At 48.4% G+C, this 25177-nt stretch overlaps 1 protein-coding gene across 1 annotated transcript; it reads left to right on the top strand.

The window, feature by feature from the left end:
- The first annotated feature begins 7660 nt into the window (after window positions 1-7660).
- LOC138249367 (olfactory receptor 56A4-like) lies at window positions 7661-8617 on the top strand. Its single transcript, XM_069203326.1, has one exon. It carries the CDS (start codon window positions 7661-7663, stop codon window positions 8615-8617), a length of 957 nt encoding a protein of 318 aa, XP_069059427.1.
- Window positions 8618-25177: the final 16560 nt, after the last annotated feature.

The following is a 25177-nucleotide window of genomic DNA, read 5'->3' as shown; positions in this document are numbered from 1 at the left end:
CCTTGCTGTTTCCTCATTACATGTGTGCTGAATTCTGCAGCACACATAGAACGAGGAAAATGCCTCCATAGATTGTTTTTGTGCAGGAAGGTGTTCCTTCCTGTAGAAAACTAATCCTACCAACAACGCAGACACCTACATTGGAGCTAGGCACCAAATTGTGTACTGGCGCTACCTGAAAGGACAGAAATGCACCGTATCTACAGAGATATGGTGCATTCCTGCCCTTTCGATTTGGCATAGGGCACAGCAGCAAAATAACTTGTGGCGCTGCCCTTTGCCAAGTCTTTGTAAATGAGGCCTGTAGTGCAAGAACGTGTGAGAGAACCCTTCAAGAAGAAAGTGCATTGGAAGTTGAGCCAAGGGATTACACCCCACCACTTTCAAAGGTCACCAGTCACCACTGCTAACAAGCCAACCATTCCGACCATGTTGATATATTGGGCTAAATGGGCACCCCTAAACATGTCTACCCAACCAGTGCATGACCTTATTTTTGAATTGGTCAGAATTTTCCCACAACCCGGTTTGTAAAAGGGGACATTTCCAGGAACTACAATCCAAAAGTAGCATCAGGCAGAATATTGATATTAACTTCCATGGATGGTGCAGCTGTACCACAATGAGAATATGTTGGCCTACCCATGCCAATAACATTTTAGCAAGCCAGTTTTGGTGACATATGTGGAAGTGACCGCATTTCTCCCTGATTCACTAATGAGGTAGTGGTATATGTATGAGCTTCAATAAATGGTGCAACCTCAACCACCTGTCAGTTTGAGGTATCAGCAATGTTTGCCCCTGTGGGTAACCCTACCATGACATACCCACCCCAGCCTCTCTTGTACCCTCTTTGTGGCCAACTGTCATGGGATAATTCTTAATCTGGGAAGTCAAGCCCATAAATACATTTTCAATAGCATCTATTCTTTTAAGACAATTATCATAACCAAACATTCTACTCTGATAAATAATTTTTTCAACTAATGTTGAAGTAAGACGACATCTAATTTTTTATGACCCCCACTAACAACTTTAGTGGACTAGGGGAAGCCTTGTCAACTGTGGATTTTGGCTGTGCAGCCTCCTTTTGTTTCCTCACACTGGCTTGTGGTTTAGGCCACAGAAACCTATCCTCATTATCATGACTGTCACCAGTTACACTGTGGTAAACATCAGCCAGGACAGTGGTGCAATTCTTCCCTTTGATTGGGCCACCAAACATGAGTGACTGGGGCTGCCTGGCCTTGTGGAGATGGAAGAACATAGGATTAAGATCCCCAACAGGACTATTCAAGTCATTGCCAGAGGCGTACAAACCAAGTCCCTAGTCAACTGTAGTGTTTTATGTTACTTAAAACACCCACCACTGAGGGCCAAAAGAGACATGATAGAAGATCTGTAGCAGGCACCACCTAGCATTCGATTATAATTATTTTTGGACATATTTGACTTTTGCTTCTCCGTGCCTCCTGGATCAGGTGAAAACTGTAACCTTCGTACTTGTATAGCACACTACTCACCCATTAGGGTCTCAAGGCGCTGTACGCATACCACTCCTGGGCAACCTTCAAGGTGAAGCCAGGCATGTTAGCGCTGTTGGGGCCGTTGTGGAGATTGAGCAAGCTATTGCCCAGGGTTACAGAGTGGGACCCATGAATTAGATTAGGTACTGATGCGAGAATTATCAGGTCCGAGGAAATTTAGCCCAAGCCCCGCCAAGAAGGGAATTGAACCCTGGTACCAGGCCAGATTTCTGCATCAGGGTCTGCCGCTCTAACCATTGAGCCACACTTCTCCACAAGAAAAACTGGCAGCCACTCACATTCAGGCATGGATGGGTACAGATGGGCCTGTCTTCTTGGCTTTGAAACCCCTGGTCAGAAATGACAACAAGCGTGTTCTTTGCAGCGGATTCAACAAGGCACATTATATGCACGGTGTACCCTCCTCCAGTGAAGTCAAAAGCATTCTGGGCTTTAGAGTACCTGCCCAGGAATAGTAACCACAGTTGTTTGTCAACACAGCATATTATATGCATGGTGCTCATCTTCCAATGACTGTGAGGCCAGGTGGATCCAGGGCTTTGAAGTCCCAGCCCAGAAATAGCAATCAACACATCAGGGTCATTTCTGTAGATAGATCATAGCTATCACCAATCATTGACATGAAAAACTAATAAAAGAAGTAGGAAAAAATAAAAATAGGTGGCAATGTTTTCGTCTGTAATCATGTTGCCAAAATATGACCTACAAAAGTAATATACCATTACGTCCATCAGACTGTTCACAGGAATATACAAAATATATGGTGTTTACTGTTTGGCCAAAACTTGAAAAGTCAACATGAGCTAGCATAGAAATAACCAAATGATACATGTAAATAAATTAAAAAATGAAAATTAATAAAGAGTTGAAATTATACAATCAAGCAAACAGAAATTACTACAAAAGGATGTAGGTTAGGCCCTGGAAATGATTACTCCATTTGTCATAAAGGAACCAGGAGTACCTTGGGGAGTTCTCCAAACGCAAGTTGGTAAATTCTACTAAACTGCACCCTCACCTAGCCTTTCTCAGCACACTGCTGGACTTGCAAATGGATACCATACAGACTGAAACTGCTGCATGTGGAATCTGTGACCGGTGAGAAGGAATCAAGGAGGTTGGAGCCTATTCCATTTGAAATAAAAGAACTGAAATATTTCCAAATATCATAAGGTGGAGCTCCTGGGTGGCTACAGGAACATAAAAAGGTTGAAAAGGACGTTCTTGTTATGCTTTCCTGATGACCAGGGGCAACTGGACCTGGACTGTACTTTGCTGTTGCCCTCAGCCATACACACTGAGAGTCTCTCAGTGCTCCAAAAGACGTTTGGTAACTTTTTCATAACTTTGATGCCAGAGCTTCAATGAGACCAACTGCAAAAAGTATCCAAACTGTAGTTCCATGGCATCGAACTGAGTGCCATAGTTATACTTTTTTACGCAAACCAGCACCGGCGCTGGTTTGCGTCAAAAATTTTACTGCCGGCTAACGCCATTGCTACGTGCAATGCGGGCGCCTTATTTAAGGATTGACGTTAGCCGGCGCTGCGGCCTGGTCAGAGTAAAAAGAATTACTCTAATCAGGCAGCGCCCGCGTAGGGGAAAATGGGGGTTGTGCGTCATAAAATGGTGCAAGTCAGGTTTGAGGCAAAATACATGGCTCAAACAGGACCTACTCCATTTTTTGACGCACAACCCCCATTGAAATGACTCCTGTCTTAGCAAAGACAGGAGTCATGCCCCTTTGCCCAATGGCCATGCCCAGGGGACTTCTTTCCCCTGGGTATGGTCATTGGGCACAGTGGCATGTAGGGGGGCCCAAGTTAGGCCCCCCTATTCCACATAAAAAAGAAATAAAAAATACTTACCTCAACTTACCTGTACTTACCTGGGTTGGGTCCCCCATCCATGGGTGTCCTCCAAGGGTGGGCGAGGGTGGCAGTGGGTGTCCCTGGGGGCAGGGAAGGGCACCAATGGACTGTCGCCATGGTCAGAGACCATAGAATTGAGCCCACAGGTCCCTTAACGCCTGCCCTCACTCAGGCGTTAAAAAACGGCACACATCAGGGTGGGTGCCATTTTTTAAGGCCCGCCCCCTCCTGTGCGTCAAACTGACGCGGGAGTTTAAATAAGGCGCACAGGCCTTAAAGTCTTTTTTGGATGGGAACGCCTACCTTGCATGTCATTAACGCAAGACAGTATTCCGCATCCAAAAAATTACGCACACTGGGGATTTTTTACATCTGCGGGGTCAGGCGTCAAAGTATAAATATGGGGCGAGGTTTGCCCTGAATATGCCACTGAATTTCATGTTTGTCCCATGTAGAGAAGATGTTTTCTTCAGAAAACTGACAAAGTCCCTTTTCAGAACTTCCCTACTTTCAGGTCATAGGGGTGCCATTCTACTTGGTGTATCTGACCTGCTCTTATTGTGGTTGGCGTCAAAGAGCACCTAGATCTCAATCTACCATGACCATTGACTACCATTGGTGCATTGTAGTCTTTGTGCTATTTTCAAGTGAATCTTTTAAAATTCATATCTTCAGTTCTTCTCATTGATTTATTTTAATTTTGGTGATATTTTGTCTATTAACTTTTTCTAAATTGGTCTGAGATTGTTATTGTGCTGAGCCTCCAGCTTTTTAACTGTTTGGTACTTCCCAATGCTTAACACATTTTCTCAAAGAGAAGCCTGTCTGCTCTGTGCCACAGTAACCAGAGGCTGAGCTCAGATTTTCATTACTGAAACCTTTGATAGGGCCTAGCAAGGCAGTGACTTTATTACTTACACCTATCCATACCATTTACCTATACCATTTTTTCACATAGATATTCAGTGGTGGGATTCCAAAATTTTGTGGTTAACATTAGTACTCATTTTTAAAAGTTGAAATAAAAAATCCTTACATTTAATTGACCGCAAACATCAATTTTGATTTTCATTTGACAAAAGGTATTTAACTGGGTAATTTTTTATGTTTCTAAATTATTTTGGAGTCCAATATTTTTACATTAGGTTCAAAGGATCTGGCTACCCTGACTAGTCTTACAGTAGTGGTAATGAAGGCCGTATGAAGTAAAAGGACACTGAAGATGGGAATGATGCCAAGCATGTAGACTACCAACAGGCCCTCAGGGCCTGGCAAGACATCTGAGAAGCACAGATCCCCTCTCAGGGTGAAGGAATTGAGCAAACCCAGGAAGAAGAAGGGGCAGGGGTCAACCAGATCCAAAATGGTGGCCCTCAGGGCCTAGGAAGAGGTCAGCCAAGCATAGATCACCTCTGAAGGTAAAAATATTGAGGCAATCGAGGAGGAAGAAGAAGGGGGAGGGGAGAACCTTTTTAAAAATGGATAGTCCTTCCAGGACTAAGAGAGACGCAGGCTCTGTCAGCATAAGCCCTTCTGAACTGGACAGACAACAGATAGAGTCCAACGACAAGCAGATAGCAAGGGAGCAGTATGCCAGACTTGCAGCCATCACCCTAGAGAAAAAGAAGCTAGCACCTGATTTTCTACATGGGACCTAGACCTGCTACAGTAAAAAGAGCCTTTACGGCCTTGTCAATGTTGGCAGATGGTGAAATTAAGTTTCTACATGTCCCACCTTTAAATACCATGCACCCTACCTCGTGGGCTACAAGGCTAACATAGGGGTGAATTACTGATAAATAGAAGGCAGGTTTTTACCTGTTAAAAAGGATTATTTTTAGGGGTGTGCATAACTCGTGTAATTCAGTGTAGCATAACCATGTGGATTTACCTAAAAGTGCTGGGAGATTGTGCAGAATTATGCAGGAAGAGTAATTATGCATTTAGCTCTATTTCTTAACACAAAAATGTCCCTTTGAATCCACAATGGGTGTGAGAATGCAATTTGTCATACAAAAGAATGCTGAATGCAAAAGAACATAAATAGCAAGTGTGAACTCACGCTCACTAAGGGCCAGATTTAAGAAAGGTGGCCTTACAATACATGTAGTGCCACTTTTCTTGTGGCCCCTTGCACCTTCCTACCACCACCATGTGTGCACTGTAGTTAAGATTATGGCGCACCATGGGGCAGGGTAGGGGGCAATAGCATCTTAATTTCTGACACTATTGATGTACTGTTCAGCGTTAGTGCCAACATTTTGGCGCTAACCCTGAACAGTACATAGGGCCCTATTGAAAACAATGACTTGCCCCTTTTAAGGCCTGCTCTAAGCACACATTAAAAATGCCCAAACAAATGGCGCGAAGAAATCCTTTAGATTTCTTTTCAACATTTCTTCAGCCTCCCTAATGGGGGAATGCCACCCTTGCATACATTATGCCTGGTGCAGGCATAATGTGGTGAGAGGGGTTACAAAGTGGCGCAATGCATGCATTGGGCCACTTTGTAAATCTGGTGTGGGGATTTTGGCCTTGTTGAGTCACATTAGTGTAAAAAAATTATGCTGAGGTGGCACAAGGAGACGCTAGGGATTTTAAATTTGCCCCTAAATGCGCTCTTGGGGTAGGGTTTTCACTCAACTTAACCCTTGTATTAAGTGCCATTTTATTTAGCCCAAATGCATTTCACATTAAGAAGCAGTGCTAAATACTGCATAGCACAAATAGCGATCGCCTGCTCATTGTCCCTTCATGTGATCTCAGGGTAGGATTGTTTCCCCCCAAATTACTCTTCATCAAGCAAGTAGGTGTAATTGCATTATTTTTGGTAATTCTGCATCAAAGAATAACACAGAATTACAAAATTACTTTGATTACACCAGCATAATTATAATTAGGCTCGCCCCTAATAATTTTGACAGATTGCACCACAGGTGTAAGCTTCAAAAGTCAGGCTAGAATGGTAGGCCTGAAGCCACATTTGTTTTGTCACATTAGTGGATGGCAAATAAGTGCTGCAGTCCATAGGTGACATTTAACTTCCCATACCAAAACTGTAGTTTCTACACCATGTAGAATGGACTTAAAGGAGATCTAGCTACACCAACAAAGGATTAGCCAATTTTTACATATCTTATGGGTCAGTCACAAACACTGGGCACTGCAAAGCACTGTTTGGATTCTAAACACAAGAAATGAAATTCAGCAAAAATAGAGTTGAGACCATAAAGAAGGCTTTTTCCCATAGTACTACTTTCAAGATTTTAAAATATTAATTAAATAGAAAATACCAGTGAAGATCAGCTGGATTATGTCACTGCTCCCTGGTAAATTTAAATTGAAAGATATTTTTATGAAAATTGCACAAAAATTGGAAGGTAAAAAGTAAAACCCACCTCTTGATATGTTGAGGGGGCTAATTACAAGGGGTGCAAACTCTGCTAAATGGTCAATATGTTGAACCTCTGTCTTCCTACAAATAGTAAATAATGGAGTGAATCATGGGGAAATCAGGGATTGGTTCGATACAGAATGGTTGTTTCCCAAGATGATTAGGTTCTGGGAAAATGTTTTTAAGATTTGTGAAAGTATATTTAATATATTAATTTCTAGTGATCCAAAGAGAGGCCTCTAGGGCTATGCATTGCAGAAAGAGAACCACTCTAGTTGAGTTAGGAATCCCAATATACTCTAATTTTCTCAGACTAGATTAATAAATATAGTTAACTATAGTAAAAGTATATTAATTGACAAGTCTGGGCTGACAAAAAGGTTTATTAAGTTATGAAATTCATTTTGTAATGTTTATGTTTCTATTTATTGTAAAAACCTAGGAATTTCCTTGTTATCTGTTTATGGTCTACAATTAGCAAACCATGATCGTGAGGGATGATATTTGGGGAGTTTTTGCTTTTAACATTTATGGCTTGCATTTCATTGAATTTCCTTGCTATTTGACGATTTAAATATGTAAATTACGATTCTTGCTCAAATGCAGATATGTTCATTTTTGCGTAATATTAATTCTGCATTTTCCTGTCAAGTAAAAGCAAAAGAAAACAAAGCCAGAATATAGATGACAATAAAGTAAGTGCGTGATTTGCTATCTTTTTACTGTATTCATATGGTTTATTTGTAACCAATATTAGACTAATAATAAAAATAATATTATTGGTTCATTGACCTGCTCATATCTCCTCTTTGATTCCAGAGCTGTAAAATCCGTAATTCTGAACCATAATGCTTTCTGCTGTTAACCAAAGCAATAACCCAAAATCAGAATTCATTCTAGTAGGTTTTCCAGGTTTCCAAATATGGCAGCACTGGCTCTCCATCCCCTTGGTCCTATTATTTATTTTAGCCACAGCAGCAAATCCCATACTCCTAGCCACAATATACCGGGAGCAGTGCCTCCATGAGCCCATGTACTATCTCCTCGGAACGCTTGCCTTGGTGGACCTTGTTCTGAGTATGCTGACAACTCCAAAGCTCCTGGCGCTTCTTTGGTTTAATGACCGGACCATCAGTCACTCAGCATGCTTCACTCAGATGTTTTTTGTTCACTGCTTTCTTGGATTGGAATCTGGTATCTTCCTGGTCATGGCCTTTGACCGCTACTTTGCCATCTGCCATCCCTTGAGCTACTCTTCAGTCATCACTGACAGATTTGTGGTTAAAGCTGCTGCGTTGATCTTCATAAGACCTCTGAGCCTGTTTGTCCCAATGCCCTTCTTTTTCACACACTTACACTTCTGTTCCAACATTGTTATTGAACACAGCTTCTGTGCAAATTTAGCCGTCGCTTCACTCGCGTGTGATGACACAAAGCTGCATAACATTCATCAACTGGTCACAGTGGGATCTATTCTTGGCCTAGACTTGGTGTTGATCGCACTGTCTTACTACCTGATTCTTCGCGCAGTGATGAAGATGAGGTCAAAAGGGGCTTCACTGAAGGCCTTCAGCACTTGCACTTCCCACTTGATTTTAATCCTGTTTTTTTACTCCATTCTCCTAGTTCTTTCCATAACATATAGACGAGGAAACAACGTTCCTCCAGATGTCACTATTTTGCTCAATGTTCTACACTTGATTGTGCCACCAGCTTTAAACCCAATGGTTTATGGAGTCAGAACAAAGGAAATTAACATTGGCATAATAAAGCTTTTCAATGCATGTTTTCAAACCAATAGGTAGCAACTGGTTCCCAAGGTTCTTTAACCTTGATATGTGAAATAGTATAAATGATGCATAGATGGTGGACATCCGGGCAGCCTAAAAAAATTAGCTGATATTCCTTCTGCTAATGTGCTAAAAAATGTCCGAGCAATCCTGGAACTGAAGAAAGCTAGCAGACTATACTAATCTTCAAATAATCTGTGTTGAAAATCCCATGTATGAGATGTGTGGTGCTTAGCTGAGTATTTTCTATCTATAGTTGTTTCTTTTGCTGCAATTCACACAAATGTAGTTTTCTCCCTTATGTGACAATATAATTACACTCTCTGACTTTTCCCATTTGGATAAGTGACTGTGGTCAGTATTGCCTGTGTACCTGCCCATTTCAGATGTACTGAAGTTCATGAATGTTGATGTATGTCCTCCAACTACAAACATGACAACAAAATTCAGGCATCTACTCCTCCTGCATTTCTAAAGTTTCTAAAGTGTATGTGAGCTCTCATGTTTGTTGCATCCCTGCCTATGTACAGGCTGACACAGCTTCTGCTTGAATACTTCTGAGATAGTAAACAGACTACAAGAATACCTTAGCTAGGCTTATTACAACCTATGTAGCTTTCTTCCATTTTTTTCAGCATCTTGTCTTTGCACTAAGGATAGCACAGAAGGTTATAGGTACATTCAGTTTGCCCACACAGGGTGGGCATTGGACATCAGCTATGTTGATATCAGTTGATGCAGCTTAAAAGCCTGGCAGACTAGCTTGAGTGGCATGAAGCGCATGCTTGTGGTTGCCAGTACCACCCAGTGATGGGAGGACCAGGGCACAAGCAGGAAAAATCAGCTTTCTTGAAGAGTAAACATGGAGTGAAGTTTCACAGAAGAGGGATGTCTATGGTAGTAGACACCCAGTGGTGCACCCTATTTTAATGCTGCTGAAAGTGTCTGCTCGAGCCATCATCTGCTGGTAGCCTAGATTGCAATGTGGTTATGTTTCCCACGAGAAGGAGCAACACTGTGCTTACTCTGTTCTGCTATTGGCTAATACCTCTTTGAAACTTGGATAACACACCCCAGCGTCATAAAGCAGGTGCTGCTCCTCCTCTATCAATCAATCAGTTTCTATAGAACACAACTGCTCACCAGTGAGAGTCTCAAGGCACTATGGCGGAGGAGTGTTGCCCCCCTCCCGCCAGCAGCAGCAGCTGCAAAACATTTACTAGATAACGATAATAAACTATGTTTATTATCGTTTTTTTGTAAAATGGGTGGGGCTTCAGGCTGTGATGAGCACGGAGTGGGAGTGCTCAGTGAGCATTTATGTTTGGCCGTTCGTCTTGGGCCAACCAAACACACTTGCATACTAGGCTCTTTCCAACCTGGCAATGCAGGCACTGCATTGCTGGGTTGGAGACAGCAGGCAGAGACTTCCACTCTTCAAGCCAGCAGCATGAAAGCAGTTTTAGGATTGGATGCAGGGCAGGGTGTGAGCCTGTTTTTTTGTCTCCTCTGCCACGCGCTGCGCCGCCCTGTCCATTTTCCCTCCTGTGAGCAACTAACGCAGTTGTGTGTTAAACAATGTACATCATTCCCTAGTGCCGTCAGTGCACCATATTTAAAAAATGATGCACAATGGTGCTGGGGAATGGTTAGCGCCCAAACAAATGATTCTAACCACTGAGACATGCCATAAGAAAAAATTACACTAATGCTGCAAAAGTGGAGCTAGACCGTTTTGCGGCATGTTTTTTGATGCAAAACAGGTTAGCGCCATATTTCACCGCATTAGCGTAGTAAAAAAACATGCAAGCAAGAAAAAAACATTTGGGAAGACAGGTTCGAAAATGCAGGCCAGGAGAGACCCAGGGAGATCCGAATCAGCCGAGTACCAGCCAGGAGGGTCCAGAAAAATCCCAGTAAAAGGAGAAGAGGAAGCAGAAGTGTTGCTTTAGTGAGGAGGAGCATGACATCTTGGTTAGAGAGGTGACAGAGCACCAACCCCAGCTCTTCGCCACCTCCATATTGCCAATAGGTAGGAGAGAGAGACCATATTTCAGGCAATAGTGGACAAAGTCAGCAGCGTGGCAGAGGTGAGGAGGACTGTCACCGATTGCAAGAAGTGCTGGCACGATTGCAAACGCAGAACTAAGGAGAAACTGTCCAGGAACCGAAAGGCAGCACTGCAGACCTGGATGTTGAAGTCATGCACCACAGGAGGACCTGGATGAGCTGGAGGAGATGGTCAAGCAGTCATCTCGGAGGTGCTAGTCACTGGAATCACAGGACAACGCAGACTACCAAGAACTACTGCAAATGCAGGGTAAGTTGCAAGGGGGGACTATATGGATTCTCACAAATGGCAGAAGTGGGGTGTGCGTAGGACAAACTAAATGCATGCTAAAGGGTTGCATCGGGACACATAGGCCCTGAATCAAAACGCCATATCTCCACCCAAGCCACACTTGTGGTGATGCCCTGGTTGCGCAATGAACTCCAACAAATACCCAACATGGACAGAAGCCACTTACTGTGGCTTTACACCGCCTTGTAAATTGCCGCACATTGCTTGGATGGGCTGTGCCACAAGAACACCCATTACATATTGTTATTGCCCCAGATCCAAAACAACATGTTCATTAGAGACTGTGACTGAAGTCAACACCGCACCCAGGGTGGTGTCAGGATGGCTCAACACGGCAAAATGCTTTCCTTCCTCCTTGTGTCATTGCCCTTCTCATGTCTGCTGCATCCTGCAGCACACATAGAGATGCCACCTTGCCATAATTGCTTGTTCATGTGCAGGAAGGGACACCTTCCTGCATATAAACAATCTATCCCCTCAACGCAGGCCCCCTTCACTATGGTGCAAGGATGCTTGCGTGGGTACAGGGAGAACAAATCTGTGCAGGCGCTGGAGGAAATGCAGGGGTGTGCCATATTCCAGCAAACATGGAGCATCCCTGCATTTCAAAAGTGGTGCAGTGCTGTGCAACTTATATTGCTGCTGCACTGAGCTGTGCCACTTGAGAAAAAAAAAGGGCGTAAGCGTGCAACCTGTGGAACGCAAAGCGCAGGGTGGATCAACAACAATCACACACAATTCTTCACACCTTTTGGGAATGGGCACAAAAAAACTCATACAACACATGGGGCATGTCTGCGATCATCATTTGTGCAGCTGTACAAGTAGCTTCAATCTCACCATGTGCAAGGTTGACTGTGTTGTGTGAATGATGGGTATACTGCATAATGGGACATCTACATGCGTAACAACTGGCACAAGTGGCATCAAAGGTGCACTACTGGCACAATGTCACTAGCATGGTATGCAACTGTACCATCACACAAATAGTTCCCCATGTGGATCCAAGCTGCACATTCCCCTTGTGCCACAAAAATAAAAGTCTCAAAATACATGCATTGATCCACATTCTACATCCTTAGCCAAACATATGCATGTGGCAGATATGCTGTATACAAGGAAATGTCCCAAATGCATGGAGGGACAAACTAATGGGATAGAAAATCCCTAATGGTTGGACTGTCCCTTCCAATTAGCACATGTGTGGGCCCTGCTAGAGGCAGATGAGAATGTAACACAGGCATCGTAAGCAATGGACCTACCTGTGCTTTGCTGCACTAGTGCCATCATCCATGGTGCCTATGCATTATAGCACCAAAAGAGTGTCAGCACATGTTACACTACTATGGGAATGTTCACAATTGTGAATAAGAAGGTAAATGATGTGCCACCATGGTGTCAGTGGCAAGGAGCCTGCATAGAGGTTGATGGTGTGGGATCTAAGCACAAAATACCTTGAAAGGTTGCCCCATGTGTGATGAACAATGCAACACATAATTTACAACTAAAACCTGGGGTCTGTAAAATGTCACTGAGCATCCAGTAGCAAGTGCATGATGTTCCATGTCAACAGCCACCACAGTCAAAGATTGACATGTCACTATCTCATTGGAGAGAATGATGTCTTACCTCCTGCCAACCTGCCTGTCCTGGATTTTACAGATGACATGGAAAACCAGCTGCCGACCATCAATGAAGAGATTCTCCAGGATGTCCTAGGTTCCCTGCAGACACCATCTCTAGTTACAGGGAGGACACACATTGTTGCGTGGTCTCCACATGAACCACCCAGCTACCAACACACAGCACCAGCCAGTCCTGACACAGCCCTGGTCTCTGAGGACCCACGCATCACCGTTCAGAGACAGTGGTAGGAGACCAGCGGGAGCTGACCAAGCAGGTGCGGGTGGGGATGGAGACCATGGCAGGCAGCCTAGAGGGAGTACAGAGGTGCCTCAGTCCAAATAAGAACAACTCAGCTGCCATCAGAAGCACCCGCTCCCCGCTACGTGGACTCCAGCACTCCCTTGCCAACACAGCTGCTGTCTTGTGGCAGAAGCTTCAACAATTGCCCTCCCAAAGTGGCAGCAGCATGATAGACAACATGCTGGGAGCTACACAGAAAATCCTGGAGTCCATACAGTGGAAGGTGCCTACCACTGTAATGTGGTGTTGAGAAATCAACAGTTCCTCTTTGCTGCAGTGATGCCTTATGTGTTCCCACAAATGGCAGCTGCCGGGAACTTTGACTCCACATCCCTATCCCCTGATGTGTGTGTTGCCTTGTCAACCTCAACAACAGCACCACCCATGGCACAGGAGGCACCACACACATCAGACGATGAAGATGTGGAAGTAACAACATTCCCATGGAAAACCACCCATTAGCACCAGTATGTACCACATGGAAAGTATCTCCTTAGACAGTACTTAAGATCATGCAATGTGCCCTCTTCAGTCCACCACTGCTGACTTGTCTGCTATGTATTGTCATTGTCTCAATTCATACCTATTGCCAATTTGGACACCTCCTCACTAATGCACACTTCTCATAACCATACCTTATGACATGTCCCTCACCCTTGGGTTCTGGATGTACAACAAATGGCTCAGGATCTCTCATGGGGTCTGTGAACAGGGCATTGTATTGCATTGGAAAATACACTTGCACCTGTAAATACATTTCCTTGTTCGCATGTAACATGTCAACGTTTACTGTGATCTATCAACTCAGCTAAATGTATGCATTGTGTGAAATTATGTCAATGAGAACATAACCTATTTACATGTGTGCCACACACTAGGATCCTAACATGTAAAAGGTGAATGATGGTGTTGTGGGTTACAACCAATTTACAGAGCCCTAAATACATGTATTGAACAGATATCCATGGAAGTTGACGTATGGCATGTATGGGTCAGAACCAAGTGTCTGGTAATTTACCCAGATGAGAGCACCATTACAACTAATATGTGTGGTTCAGAAGAGGTGAATTTCTTCAATGATGGGCAGCTGTCAGTGTGCCAGGATTTCAGAAACTAAAATGGCTGATGTCGTATGTGCCACACTTTCCACCAATAATTCTGCCAGACTCCAGCGATGACAGTTGAAGTTCCATACTTATCTGTCAAAGATTCTATACACATACACAATGTGAATGGCTGTAACTGTGGATGACAAGTGTTTTGAGTAGCTGATGTAATTTAGCAGCCAATGTGACAGATCCTTGGTCTTAGGGGATGCACATGGTGATCCATGGAAATAAAGACAGAAAGCATACCCTAAGGCATTCCTCCTACTTGGCCAGTGCACACATGAGAACGCCCAGACATTCAATCAACATGGAGAAATAATTGTCTAATGCTAACAGGACTTATTAAAAAATATTAAGAACATCATATCAAAACTTAACCTAACCTACACAATACCCTACACTAAACTAACCTTAACTAACTTATCTTAGCTTAATCCTACAACTATCTATTATATTCTAAATTAATCTTACACATGTACTGCCACACTCTAAACATTGTCTCTCCAACCCCCTTAAGACACAAATGGGGCCTCTGTTTGGCAGTCAGTTTGCACTCTGTCGAAGCAGGGACCCTCACTCTAGTCAGGGCAATGGAGATACACACTCACGATAACCCATGCTCACCCACTTGGTAGCTTGGCACAAGCAGTCAGGCTTATCTCAGAGGCAATGTGTAAATTATTTGTACCAACACACACAGTAAAAACACTACAATATGGACACCACACAAATTTAGAAATATAGGTACTATTTATCTAAATCAAACAAGACCAAAACAACAACAAAAAATCATACCCAAATCAAGATATGAATTTTCAAAGTTAAAAGAGTCTGGTGGTCATTACAACCTTGGCGGTCTTTTTACAAGACCGCCGAGGGACCGCCGTGCGGAAGACCGCCAGTAGTGGCGGTTTGCTGCTCTGCGTATTATGGCTGTTGGCTGCTCTCCGTCCTTTTTCCGACGGAGAACCACCAACAGCCATACTGGCGGGCGACGGGGAAGTGGAGGTTGCTCCACCTTCACCGCCACGCCAACAGAACACCGCCCACCGAATCACGTCCTGTGATTCGGCGTGGCGGTGTTCTGTTGGCGGTGTGGTGTCGGCGGAGCAGCCCCCATGGCTCCCGTCCCCTCCCGGAGGAGCGACGGAACAGGTAAGTCGATTGTCCCTTACGGGAGGGGGGTGGGGGGTGTTGTGTGGGTGCATGGGGGTGTGCGTCTGTGTATGTAGAGGGGGTGTGTGAGTGCATGTATGCTTGCGGGGGTGTTGAGTCTTTTGGGAATGAGTGCGTGTATGTCTGTGGGTATGTCTGTATGGATGTGTGCATGTATGTTTGTATGTGGGTGTGCGTGTCTGACTGTGTGTGTGGATGTAGGCTTGTATGTCGGTGTATCTGCGTGTGTGTGTTAGTGGTGCCTGCGTGCGTGTCGTGTGTGTGTGACTTCTGTGATGTTGGGGGTCGGGGTGGGGAGGAGGGCCCTGCCACGTTTCGGGGTGGCAGAGGTGGTGGGGGGTGTAGAGGAGGGAGTCGGGGTGGGGGTGGGGGAGACCCCTATCAGTGCCAGGGAAGGAATTCCCTGGCACTGATAGTGCTTACCGCCATGGATTTCATGGCGGTTCCAACCACAGGAAATCCACAGCGGTAAGCCGGGTCAAAATACCGCCGGCGGTATAGTGACGGCCGCCGGGCTGGAGACCCAGGTCTCCAGCCCGGCGGGCGGAACACAGAACCGGCGGATGACCATGGCGATAACCGCCATGGTCATAATACAAAAAAAAGACCGCCAGCCTGTTGGCGGTTTTACCGCCGCTTCTCCGCCTTCCGCCAGGGTCATAATGACCCCCTCTTTCTCTATAGATAACAATGGAAACGTTGATTTTACACAAAGTACCTGGTTTGCATCAAAAATAAAGACGCACGGGCAAGCGTTTGTCGGAAAAGTCAGCGATGTGCAGATTCCTTACTTGCAAGTGAGGCAGCTTGTCGTTTCTTCTCCGGTCAGATAGGCGATGTGTCATTTTTCTCCCTCTCAAAAGAGCGGTGTGTCGATTTCTGGACATGGCACCTCAGATCCGCACAGGTTCACGATGACTTTGATGCCCAGCGATGATGCACGATATATCCGGTCACACAGTGTTAGAAAACCGCGCTGCTTGGGGTTTGTGTCATTATCAGCAGCCGCAAGTGGGTGCTGCGTCATTTCTCTAACCGCGATGCATCAATTTCCCAGCCGCGTGTCAGTTGGAGCATTGATTCTAGCCATGAAGTGGGTGGCGCTTTGTTTTTCAGCCGCGTTGCAGGTGGTGCGTCAAAACCTTCCCTGCACAGTATTCTGTGCATGGATTTCAGTCCTTTTTCTGTCAATTTCACCTTTCAAAGGCCCAGGGACTGGATGGGGTACCACTTGGCAGGGCAGGAGTCTCAGCAGAGAGTCCAGGTTCTGGCAGAGGAAGTCTTTGATGGCCCTGAGACTTCAAAACAGGAGGCACACTCAGTCCATGCCCTTGGAGATTCTTCTCTAGCAGGAATGCACAACAAAGTCCATTCTTTGCAGGCAGGGGCAGCACTTCTCCTCAGCTATTCTCCTTGGTAGAGGTTATTCCTGAATCCAGAAGTGATCTAAAAATCTGGGGCTTTCGGTCCAATACTTATACCCCTTTCTGCTTTTGAAGTAGGTAAACTTCAAAGGAAATTCTCTGTTATTTACCGGATCCTGTCTTGCCCAAGCCAGGCCCCAGACACACACCAGGGGGTTGGAGACTGCATTGTGTGTGGGCAGACACAGCCCATTCAGGTGTAAGTGACCACTCCTCCCTCCACTCCATCTAGATGGCTCATCAGGAGATGCAGGCTACACCCCAGCTCCCTTTATGTCACTGTCTAGAGGAGATTCACAAATAGCCGAATTGTCAGTTTGACCAAGACAGGGAATCCACAAACAGGCAGAGTCACAGAATGGTTTAAGCAAGAAAATGCCAACTTTCTAAAAGTGGCATTTCAAACAAACAATTTAAAAAACAGCTTTACCAAAAGATGTATTTTTTAATTGTGAGTTCATAGACCCCCATATTCCACATCTCTATATGTTCTCAAAGGGAAACTGCACTTTAAGGATATTTAAAGGCAACCCCCATGTTAAGCTATGAGAGATAGACAACAGTGAAAACCGAATGTGGCAGGATTTCACTGTTAGGACATGTAAAACCACACAAGTACAGGTCCTACCTTTAACATACACTGCACCCTGCCAATGGGGCTACCTAGGGCCTGCCTTACATGTACAAAAAGGGAAGGTTTTGGCCTGTCAAGTGGGTACACTTGCCAGGTCGAATTGTCAGTATAAAAAAAAAGCACACACAGACACTGCAGTGGCAGGTCTGAACCATGTTTACAGGGCTACTTATGTGGGTGGCACAATCAGTGTTGAAGGCCCACTAGTAGCATTTGATTCATAGGCCATAGGCACCTCTAGTGCACTTTACTAGGAACTTACCAGTAAATCAACTACACCAATCATGGGAAAGCTAATTACAAATGTAATTTACAAAGGGAGCACTTGCACTTTAGCACTGGCTAGCAGTTGTAAAGTGCCCAGAGTAACAAATACAGCAAAAACAGAGTCCAGCACACAGCAACAACCCGAGAAGCAGAGGCAAAAAGTTAGGGAGACCATGCCAAGGATGCCAGGTCTCACATGAACATAAACTAAGGCTTCACATGTACTAACTTACCCTATATCCTAAATAAATATATATTTTGTGTACGTTTTTTTTTTTTAATTAACATAGAAACCTCAACATAACCCCCCCACCCAGCCCTTCCAAAACACAATATGTACTAAAAGCCACCCCCAACTATACTTACAACTAACCTACACTATTTAACTAACATAACACTACCCACCTAAAAGCCACTAAAAAAGTTAACATTAATTAAAGGGAGAAGGGAAACAACTGGGGTCTGTGGCACAAATAGTTCACATGTTCTTAAGCTTCTTTTTGCAGTACTTAAGCAATATGTAGTTACTAGCATTGTCTTTTTTCTAGTTTATCCAATCTTGCCGTCATGGCTGCCATGTTCCGTCTCATGTCGCCCTCAAAGGTTGAGTTTGTGGATGGAGCAGGTGCCTGTTGGGGTGCCATTTGTGGATAGGTGCAGAAGATTTGGAGGGGGTAGGACCAGCAGAGGCCCCCCTGATCCCAGATTTCTTCCCTGATGTGGACTGAACATTTGTGGGTTGTAGCAGAGGTCCCCCACGAGAAAAGGCAAGCCAAGCTCCAGTGGATTTCTCCCTCCTATATTTCTTTCCCATCCTTTGGTACCCGGTCTGTACCTCCACGATGTGTCTGTACTTCTCAGCCCTCTTCCCAAATGCATGTTTCTCGGCTGGGGTCATATTGGGTGCTAAAACATGAGGGTAACATGGCATTAAATACAGCATTGGAAGTAGAATAGACATGCAATGTAGACATTATCCTCAGATGGCATATGCTGTCCACCACACATTCCACAACACTTACAAATTACAAATTTATACTAACTTCCTACTAGCCATCTACGGTATCATGTACATGTCACTGGGGTAATGGCTATTGTATGAAAGTACCCTCTTTCTTGGTATGGTTACCCAATTTTCTGCCTGATATCATTGCGCTTGACTGTGTTCACTGGGATCCTGCTAACCAGGACCCCAGTGCTCATGCTCTCTCCCCCCAAACTCTGTATTTCACTCACAATTGGCGCACTGGTGCCCCCTTATAAGACCCTAGTATAAAGTACCTAGGTACCCAGGGCACTGGGGTTTCAGGGGATCCCTATTGGTTGCAGCATATATTTTGTCACCCATGGGGAGCCCATGCGAAGGCTTCTGCAGGACTGCCATTGCAGCTTGTGTGAAAAGGTGCAAGCACCCTTTTCACTGCCATTTACACTGCACCAAGGGCCATATGTACGAACACTTTTTCCCATAGACACAGAATGGGTAAAAACCTTTGCTACATCTGGCCCCAAGTCACTTATAAGCCACCTCTATAGCAGGACCTCCAGCCCTGAGGGCAGAGTGCAAAGTACCTATGTGTGAGGGCAACCCTGCTATAGCAGAGGTGCCCCCACAAACTCCAGAACCATTTTCCCGGACTTCATGAGTGCGGGGATGCCATTTTACACGTGTACTGGACATAGGTCATTACCTATGTCCAGCTACATAATGGTAACTCTGAACATAGGCATGTTTGGTATCAAACATGTTGGAATCATACCCCAAGGCCTTTGCAAGCACTGGTTGTATTATTCCATGCACTCTGGGGGCTTCTTAAAGGACCCTCAGTATTGCCATTTCAGCCTTCTGAGGGTCTCAAGGCAGCCCAAGCTGCTGCCCCCTCCCAGACAGGTTTCTACCCTCCTGGTGCTTGAGGCGCTCATGCTCAGGAAGGCAGAACAAAGGATTTCCTTTGGGAGAGGGGTATTACACCCTCCCCCTTTGGAAATCGGTGTTACAAGCTGGAAAGGGGTAGCCTCTCCAAGCCACTGGCAATGCTTTGAAGGGCACATTTGGTGCCCTCCTTACATAACCCAGTCTCCACTAGTTCAGGGTTCCCCAGTCCCTGCTCTGGCGTGACACTGGACAAAGGAAAGGGGAGTGACTACCAGGGGTGGTGCTCAGAGCTCCTCCAGAAGGTCCCTGGATTTTGCCATCTTAGATTCCAAGTTGGCAGGGAACTCTGGGAGCATCTGAGTGGCCAGTGCCAACAGGTGACATCAGAGCCTTCCCCTGATAGGTGCTTACCTGGTTAGGTGACCAGTCCTCCTTTCAGGGCTATTTAGTGTCTCTCCTTTGGGTGGTTCCTCAGATTCAGATTGCAAGACTCCAGCAGGAATCCTCTGCATCCTCCACTTCGACTTCTCACTGACTAAACTGCATCTGGAGCCTCCAGGTACTCTACAAGCTGCAACAAAGAAGCAAGATGCCTTCTGAAATGTATCTCTGACTACTGCCAGCAACAGCAACTGTTTCAAAGTTGTGCATCCTCTGAGGACAGCCCATCTTCAGCCTGCACAAGAAGTGCAAAGGAATCTCCCTTGGGGTGAAGGAGTTGTTTGGTTCCCCTCTCCTGTGGAGCTGCATGGATCATGCATCACATTTGGTGGGCTGAAGTGGTCCCGACAGTCCTCTCTTCCAACTGTCCCACGTTGGTGGAGGTAAGACCTTGCCTCACCACGCAAGACAGTTCCCCTTTGAACCTTATCCTTTGCAGATGTCAAGTCTTGTTGGCATCCTTCCTCCAAGTCCTTCATGTATTTTGTAGCTCCGGCCCCCAGCACTCTTTCCTGCGACACACAGCTTCCTGAGTTGTTCTCCAGCGGCATGGGAGCCTTTGTTGTAGTGCTGCGTGGGCCTCTTCTGCAACTTTCTTGTCCCCATGTTGTGGAACTCCTGTGTGTGCTGCCTAGTCTTCTGTGGGCTCTCAGAGTTGTTGAGGGTACCCTCTGACTCTCTGACTACCCCTCCTGGGTAGACTCCACCAGGTCCTTCCTGGTCCCAGGCAGTGACATTTTCCGCTAATCACAAACTTTCCGTGTGCCAAGGCTTGTTGGTGGACTCAAACAACGCACACCAGACTGCAATCCTCCATCCAGCGTGGGACATCTCTTGCACCCTCCAGAAACCTGACTTTGGGGGTGATTCTAACCCTGGCGGTCGGTGTTAAAGCGGCGGCCAACCCGCCAACAGGCTGGCGGTAAAAAAAATGGGATTCTGAGCCTGGCGGGAACCGCCAACACAGACAGCCACCTTAACACTCCGACCGCCACGGCGGTACAAACAAACAGCGCGGCGGTCACCGCCAACAGACAGGCGGCAGACAATGTACCGCCCACACTATTACAACTCACCAATACGCCACCTTTTCCGGGGCGGGAGCACCGCCGATAAAAACACGGCGGAAACAGACTACGGACGGGAAAACGCTCACCACTACGCACTCCAGGAGGAAGGAGGACAGCATGGAACCCGAATTAAACATCCTACCTGCTCTCGTCTACCTTCTCATCTACCACGAGTACGAAATCCGGCGCAGACGACAACAGTGAGTACTGCACCTACGACACACGGGAGGGGGAGGACGAAAGGTTACGGGCACACACATATGCGACCCCCCCCCCCCAACTATGTACTCACCAATGCAGAGCACCAAGTCACAGTGACACCACCCAAACACCCCTGAAAAATGCTAGGACATAATCATATTTGGAATAAATATTTATGTACCAAAAAGCTCCAGAAAATTAGCGTACAACCATGAAAGATATTCACAACAAAACTAATGACATACACATCAGTGTATAACTGAAGTACCAAGTCCTGCACATCCTACGAATTCAGCATGTCCGTGGGCCAAAGTCTTGAGAAACAAGGGCAAAGCCCACACAGGAGACCTGAGTCCTTTGGAGAGAACACTGCAGGGGCATCAGATGTAAAAACTACAGGCACCTCAGGGGGAAGGGAAGGGGGGGGCACCACAGCCAAATGAGTCCACGACGCCAGATCCACGAGGAGACACCATGCCCACTGGACCATCCTGGGGAGTGCAAAGCCACAGTCTCTCAATGTCTCTACAGTGGGTGGGCTGCCCACTGGACCATCCTGGGGATTCCAAAGCCACAGTCTCTCAATGTCTCTACAGTGGGTGGGCTGCCCACTGGACCATCCTGGGGAGTGCAAAGCCACAGTCTCTCAAGTCTCTGCAGAGGGTGGATTGCCCACTGGACCATCCTGGGGAGTGCAAAGCCACAGTCTCTCAATGTCTTTACAGTGGGTGGGCTGCCCACTGTACCATCCTGGGGAGTGCAAAGCCACAGTCCATCAGGTGGATGACAGTCTCCACTGGTCAAGGAGGAGGCATGGTGGGCACAGTGAACCATAAACGGTGCATGAGACGGCGGTGCCCAGCGAAGCGGTGCTTGAGACGGCGGTGCCCAGCGGAGCGGTGCTTGAGAGGAAGGGCCCAGCGGAGCGGTGCTTGAGAGGAAGGGCCCAGCGGAGCGGTGCCTCAGAGGAAGGGCCCAGCGGAGCGGTGGCTCAGAGGAAGGGCCCAGCGGAGCGGTGCTTGAGACGGCGGTGCCCAGCGGAGCGGTGCTTGAGAGGAAGGGCCCAGCGGAGCGGTGCCTCAGAGGAAGGACCCAGCGGAGCGGTGCTTGAGACGGCGGTGCCCAGCGGAGCGGTGCTTGAGAGGAAGGGCCCAGCGGAGCGGTGCTTGAGAGGAAGGGCCCAGCGGAGCGGTGGCTCAGAGGAAGGGCCCAGCGGAGCGGTGCTTGAGACGGCGGTGCCCAGCGGAGCGGTGCTTGAGAGGAAGGGCCCAGCGGAGCGGTGCTTGAGAGGAAGGGCCCAGCGGAGCGGTGCTTGAGAGGAAGGGCCCAGCGGAGTGGTGCCTCAGAGGAAGGGCCCAGCGGAGCGGTGCTTGAGACGGCGGTGCCCAGCGGAGCGGTGCTTGAGACGGCGGTGCCCAGCGGAGCGGTGCTTGAGACGGCGGTGCCCAGCGGAGCGGTGCTTGAGAGGAAGGGCCCAGCGGAGCGGTGCTTGAGAGGAAGGGCCCAGCGGAGCGGTGCCTCAGAGGAAGGGCCCAGCGGAGCGGTGGCTCAGAGGAAGGGCCCAGCGGAGCGGTGCTTGAGACGGCGGTGCCCAGCGGAGCGGTGCTTGAGAGGAAGGGCCCAGCGGAGCGGTGCTTGAGAGGAAGGGCCCAGCGGAGCGGTGCCTCAGAGGAAGGGCCCAGCGGAGCGGTGCTTGAGACGGCGGTGCCCAGCGGAGCGGTGCTTGAGAGGAAGGGCCCAGCGGAGCGGTGCTTGAGAGGAAGGGCCCAGCGGAGCGGTGGCTCAGAGGAAGGGCCCAGCGGAGCGGTGCTTGAGACGGCGGTGCCCAGCGGAGCGGTGCTTGAGAGGAAGGGCCCAGCGGAGCGGTGCTTGAGAGGAAGGGCCCAGCGGAGCGCTGCCTCAGAGGAAGGGCCCAGCGGAGCGGTGCTTGAGACGGCGGTGCCCAGCGGAGCGGTGCTTGAGACGGCGGTGCCCAGCGGAGCGGTGCTTGAGAGGAAGGGCCCAGCGGAGCGGTGCTTGAGAGGAAGGGCCCAGCGGAGCGGTGCTTGAGACTGCGGTGCCCAGCGGAGCGGTGCTTGAGAGGAAGGGCCCAGCGGAGCGGTGCTTGAGAGGAAGGGCCCAGCGGAGCGGTGCTTGAGAGGAAGGGCCCAGCGGAGCGGTGCTTGAGAGGAAGGGCCCAGCGGAGCGGTGCCTCAGAGGAAGGGCCCAGCGGAGCGGTGCTTGAGACGGCTGGGCCCTGTTCAGCGGTGCTCTTCTCCACGGCGGGGCCCGGTTCAGCGGTGCCTATCTCCACGGCGGGCCCTGTTCAGCGGTGCTCTTCTGCACCGCGGGCCCTGTTCAGCAGTGCTCTTCTCCACGGCGGGGCCCTGTTCAGCGGTGCTCTTCTCCACGGCGGGGCCCGGTTCAGCGGTGCCTATCTCCACGGCGGGCCCTGTTCAGCGGTGCTCTTCTGCACCGCGGGCCCTGTTCAGCGGTGCTCTTCTCCACGGCGGGGCCCTGTTCAGCGGTGCCTATCTCCACGGCGGGGCCCTGTTCAGCGGTGCTCTTCTGCACCACGGGCCCTGTTCAGCGGTGCTCTTCTGCACCGCGGGCCCTGTTCAGCGGTGCTCTTCTCCACGGCGGGGCCCTGTTCAGCAGTGCCTATCTCCACGGCGGGGCCCTGTTCAGCGGTGCTCTTCTGCACCGCGGGCCCTGTTCAGCGGTGCTCTTCTCCACGGCGGGGCCCTGTTCAGCGGTGCCTATCTCCACGGCGGGGCCCTGTTCAGTGGTGCTCTTCTGCACCGTGGGCCCTGTTCAGCGGTGCTCTTCTCCACGGCGGGGCCCTGTTCAGCGGTGCTCTTCTCCACGGCGGGGCCCGGTTCAGCGGTGCCTATCTCCATGGCGGGCCCTGTTCAGCGGTGCTCTTCTGCACCGCGGGCCCTGTTCAGCGGTGCTCTTCTCCACGGCGGGGCCCTGTTCAGCGGTGCTCTTCTGCACCGCGGGCCCTGTTCAGCGGTGCTCATCCAGCAGGTCAAGGGAGCCAGACCTGGCCTCGACTCCCTGCTCAGTCGCCCTCGGACTGTGACGTTTCTGGACCCTTCGGGGACGGACTCCTGGCCTCCTTAGTGTCCTCCTTCCCAGCTGGGATGTAGCATGTGGGGTCCACCTTCTCCGCGCTCCTGCTGCCCTTCCGCTCCTTTGATGGGGCTCTCGGGCCCTTGCCTCCCCTAGATGGTGTGGGTGGTGAAGTGGCCGCACATTGCTCCTTGGGGGCAGCCCTGTCGGTCCTCGCACGGCGGTCCTTGTTTTTGCGGGTCCTCTTGCCGGGGGGGGCTGGACGTGTCCTTGCTGCTGATCGATGTGTCACTGCTGGCAAAGGGTGGGCTCCAGAACCCAGGCACAACAGTGACACCCGAAGCTGGGCTGGTGGTGGCTGCGGTGCTCTTGGGACTCTTTGAAGATGGATGGGGGAGGTCATCGGGTGGAAAGAGGTTAAGGTTAGCCAGGAAAAGTTTTTTAGGGCCAAGGTAAAGGGTAGGAGAAGTGGAGATGGAAGTGGAGGTAGAGGAGGTGGTTGTAGGAGAGTCAGGTGTGCTGTCATTGGGTGAAGGTGCTGGTGCTGTAGGCTGTCGTGAGGTGGATGGCTGTTGGGTGGGTGGCTGCCTGCGTTTGTGTGTCTTGGAAGAGGGGGTGACAGACACAGTGGGAGACGACACAGGGGACGTGTACATGGCAGTGGGGGTGGTGACTGCACGAGTGTGGACTGTACTGGAGGGTGAGGTGGTGATGGAAGCACTGGCTGATGTTGGGGTGCATGCAGGTGTGAGTGTAGACGTCACAGGGAGGGAGGAGGGAGACGAGGAGGAGGGGGACACAGGGGTGGCAGTGGCTGTTGGCATGTCTGCATCTGGGTGTTGCTTGGGTGAGTGTTTGCGGGATCTGTGGTGCTTGTGTTTGGATGAGCTGCTCTTGGGTGTTGAGGTGTGTGCAGGCTGGTCTGATGGTGTGGATGGGATAGGCTGAGGAACAGGAGACAGAGACAGGCTGGAGGCAGTCAGAAGAGGGAGGCTGGAAACAGGGACAATGGCTGCCGTCAGTGCTGAGGCCAGA

Source organism: Pleurodeles waltl, chromosome 8 (genome assembly GCF_031143425.1).
Source record: "Pleurodeles waltl isolate 20211129_DDA chromosome 8, aPleWal1.hap1.20221129, whole genome shotgun sequence".
Taxonomy (NCBI): Eukaryota; Metazoa; Chordata; class Amphibia; order Caudata; family Salamandridae; genus Pleurodeles; species Pleurodeles waltl.
The sequence above is the reverse complement of the archived record's forward strand: the minus strand, read 5'-3'. Positions and strand labels throughout refer to the sequence as shown.

Excerpts from the sequence above, each read along its gene's own strand:
- LOC138249367 (XM_069203326.1), top strand. The coding sequence starts at position 7,661 with ATGCTTTCTGCTGTTAACCAAAGCAATAACCCAAAATCAGAATTCATT.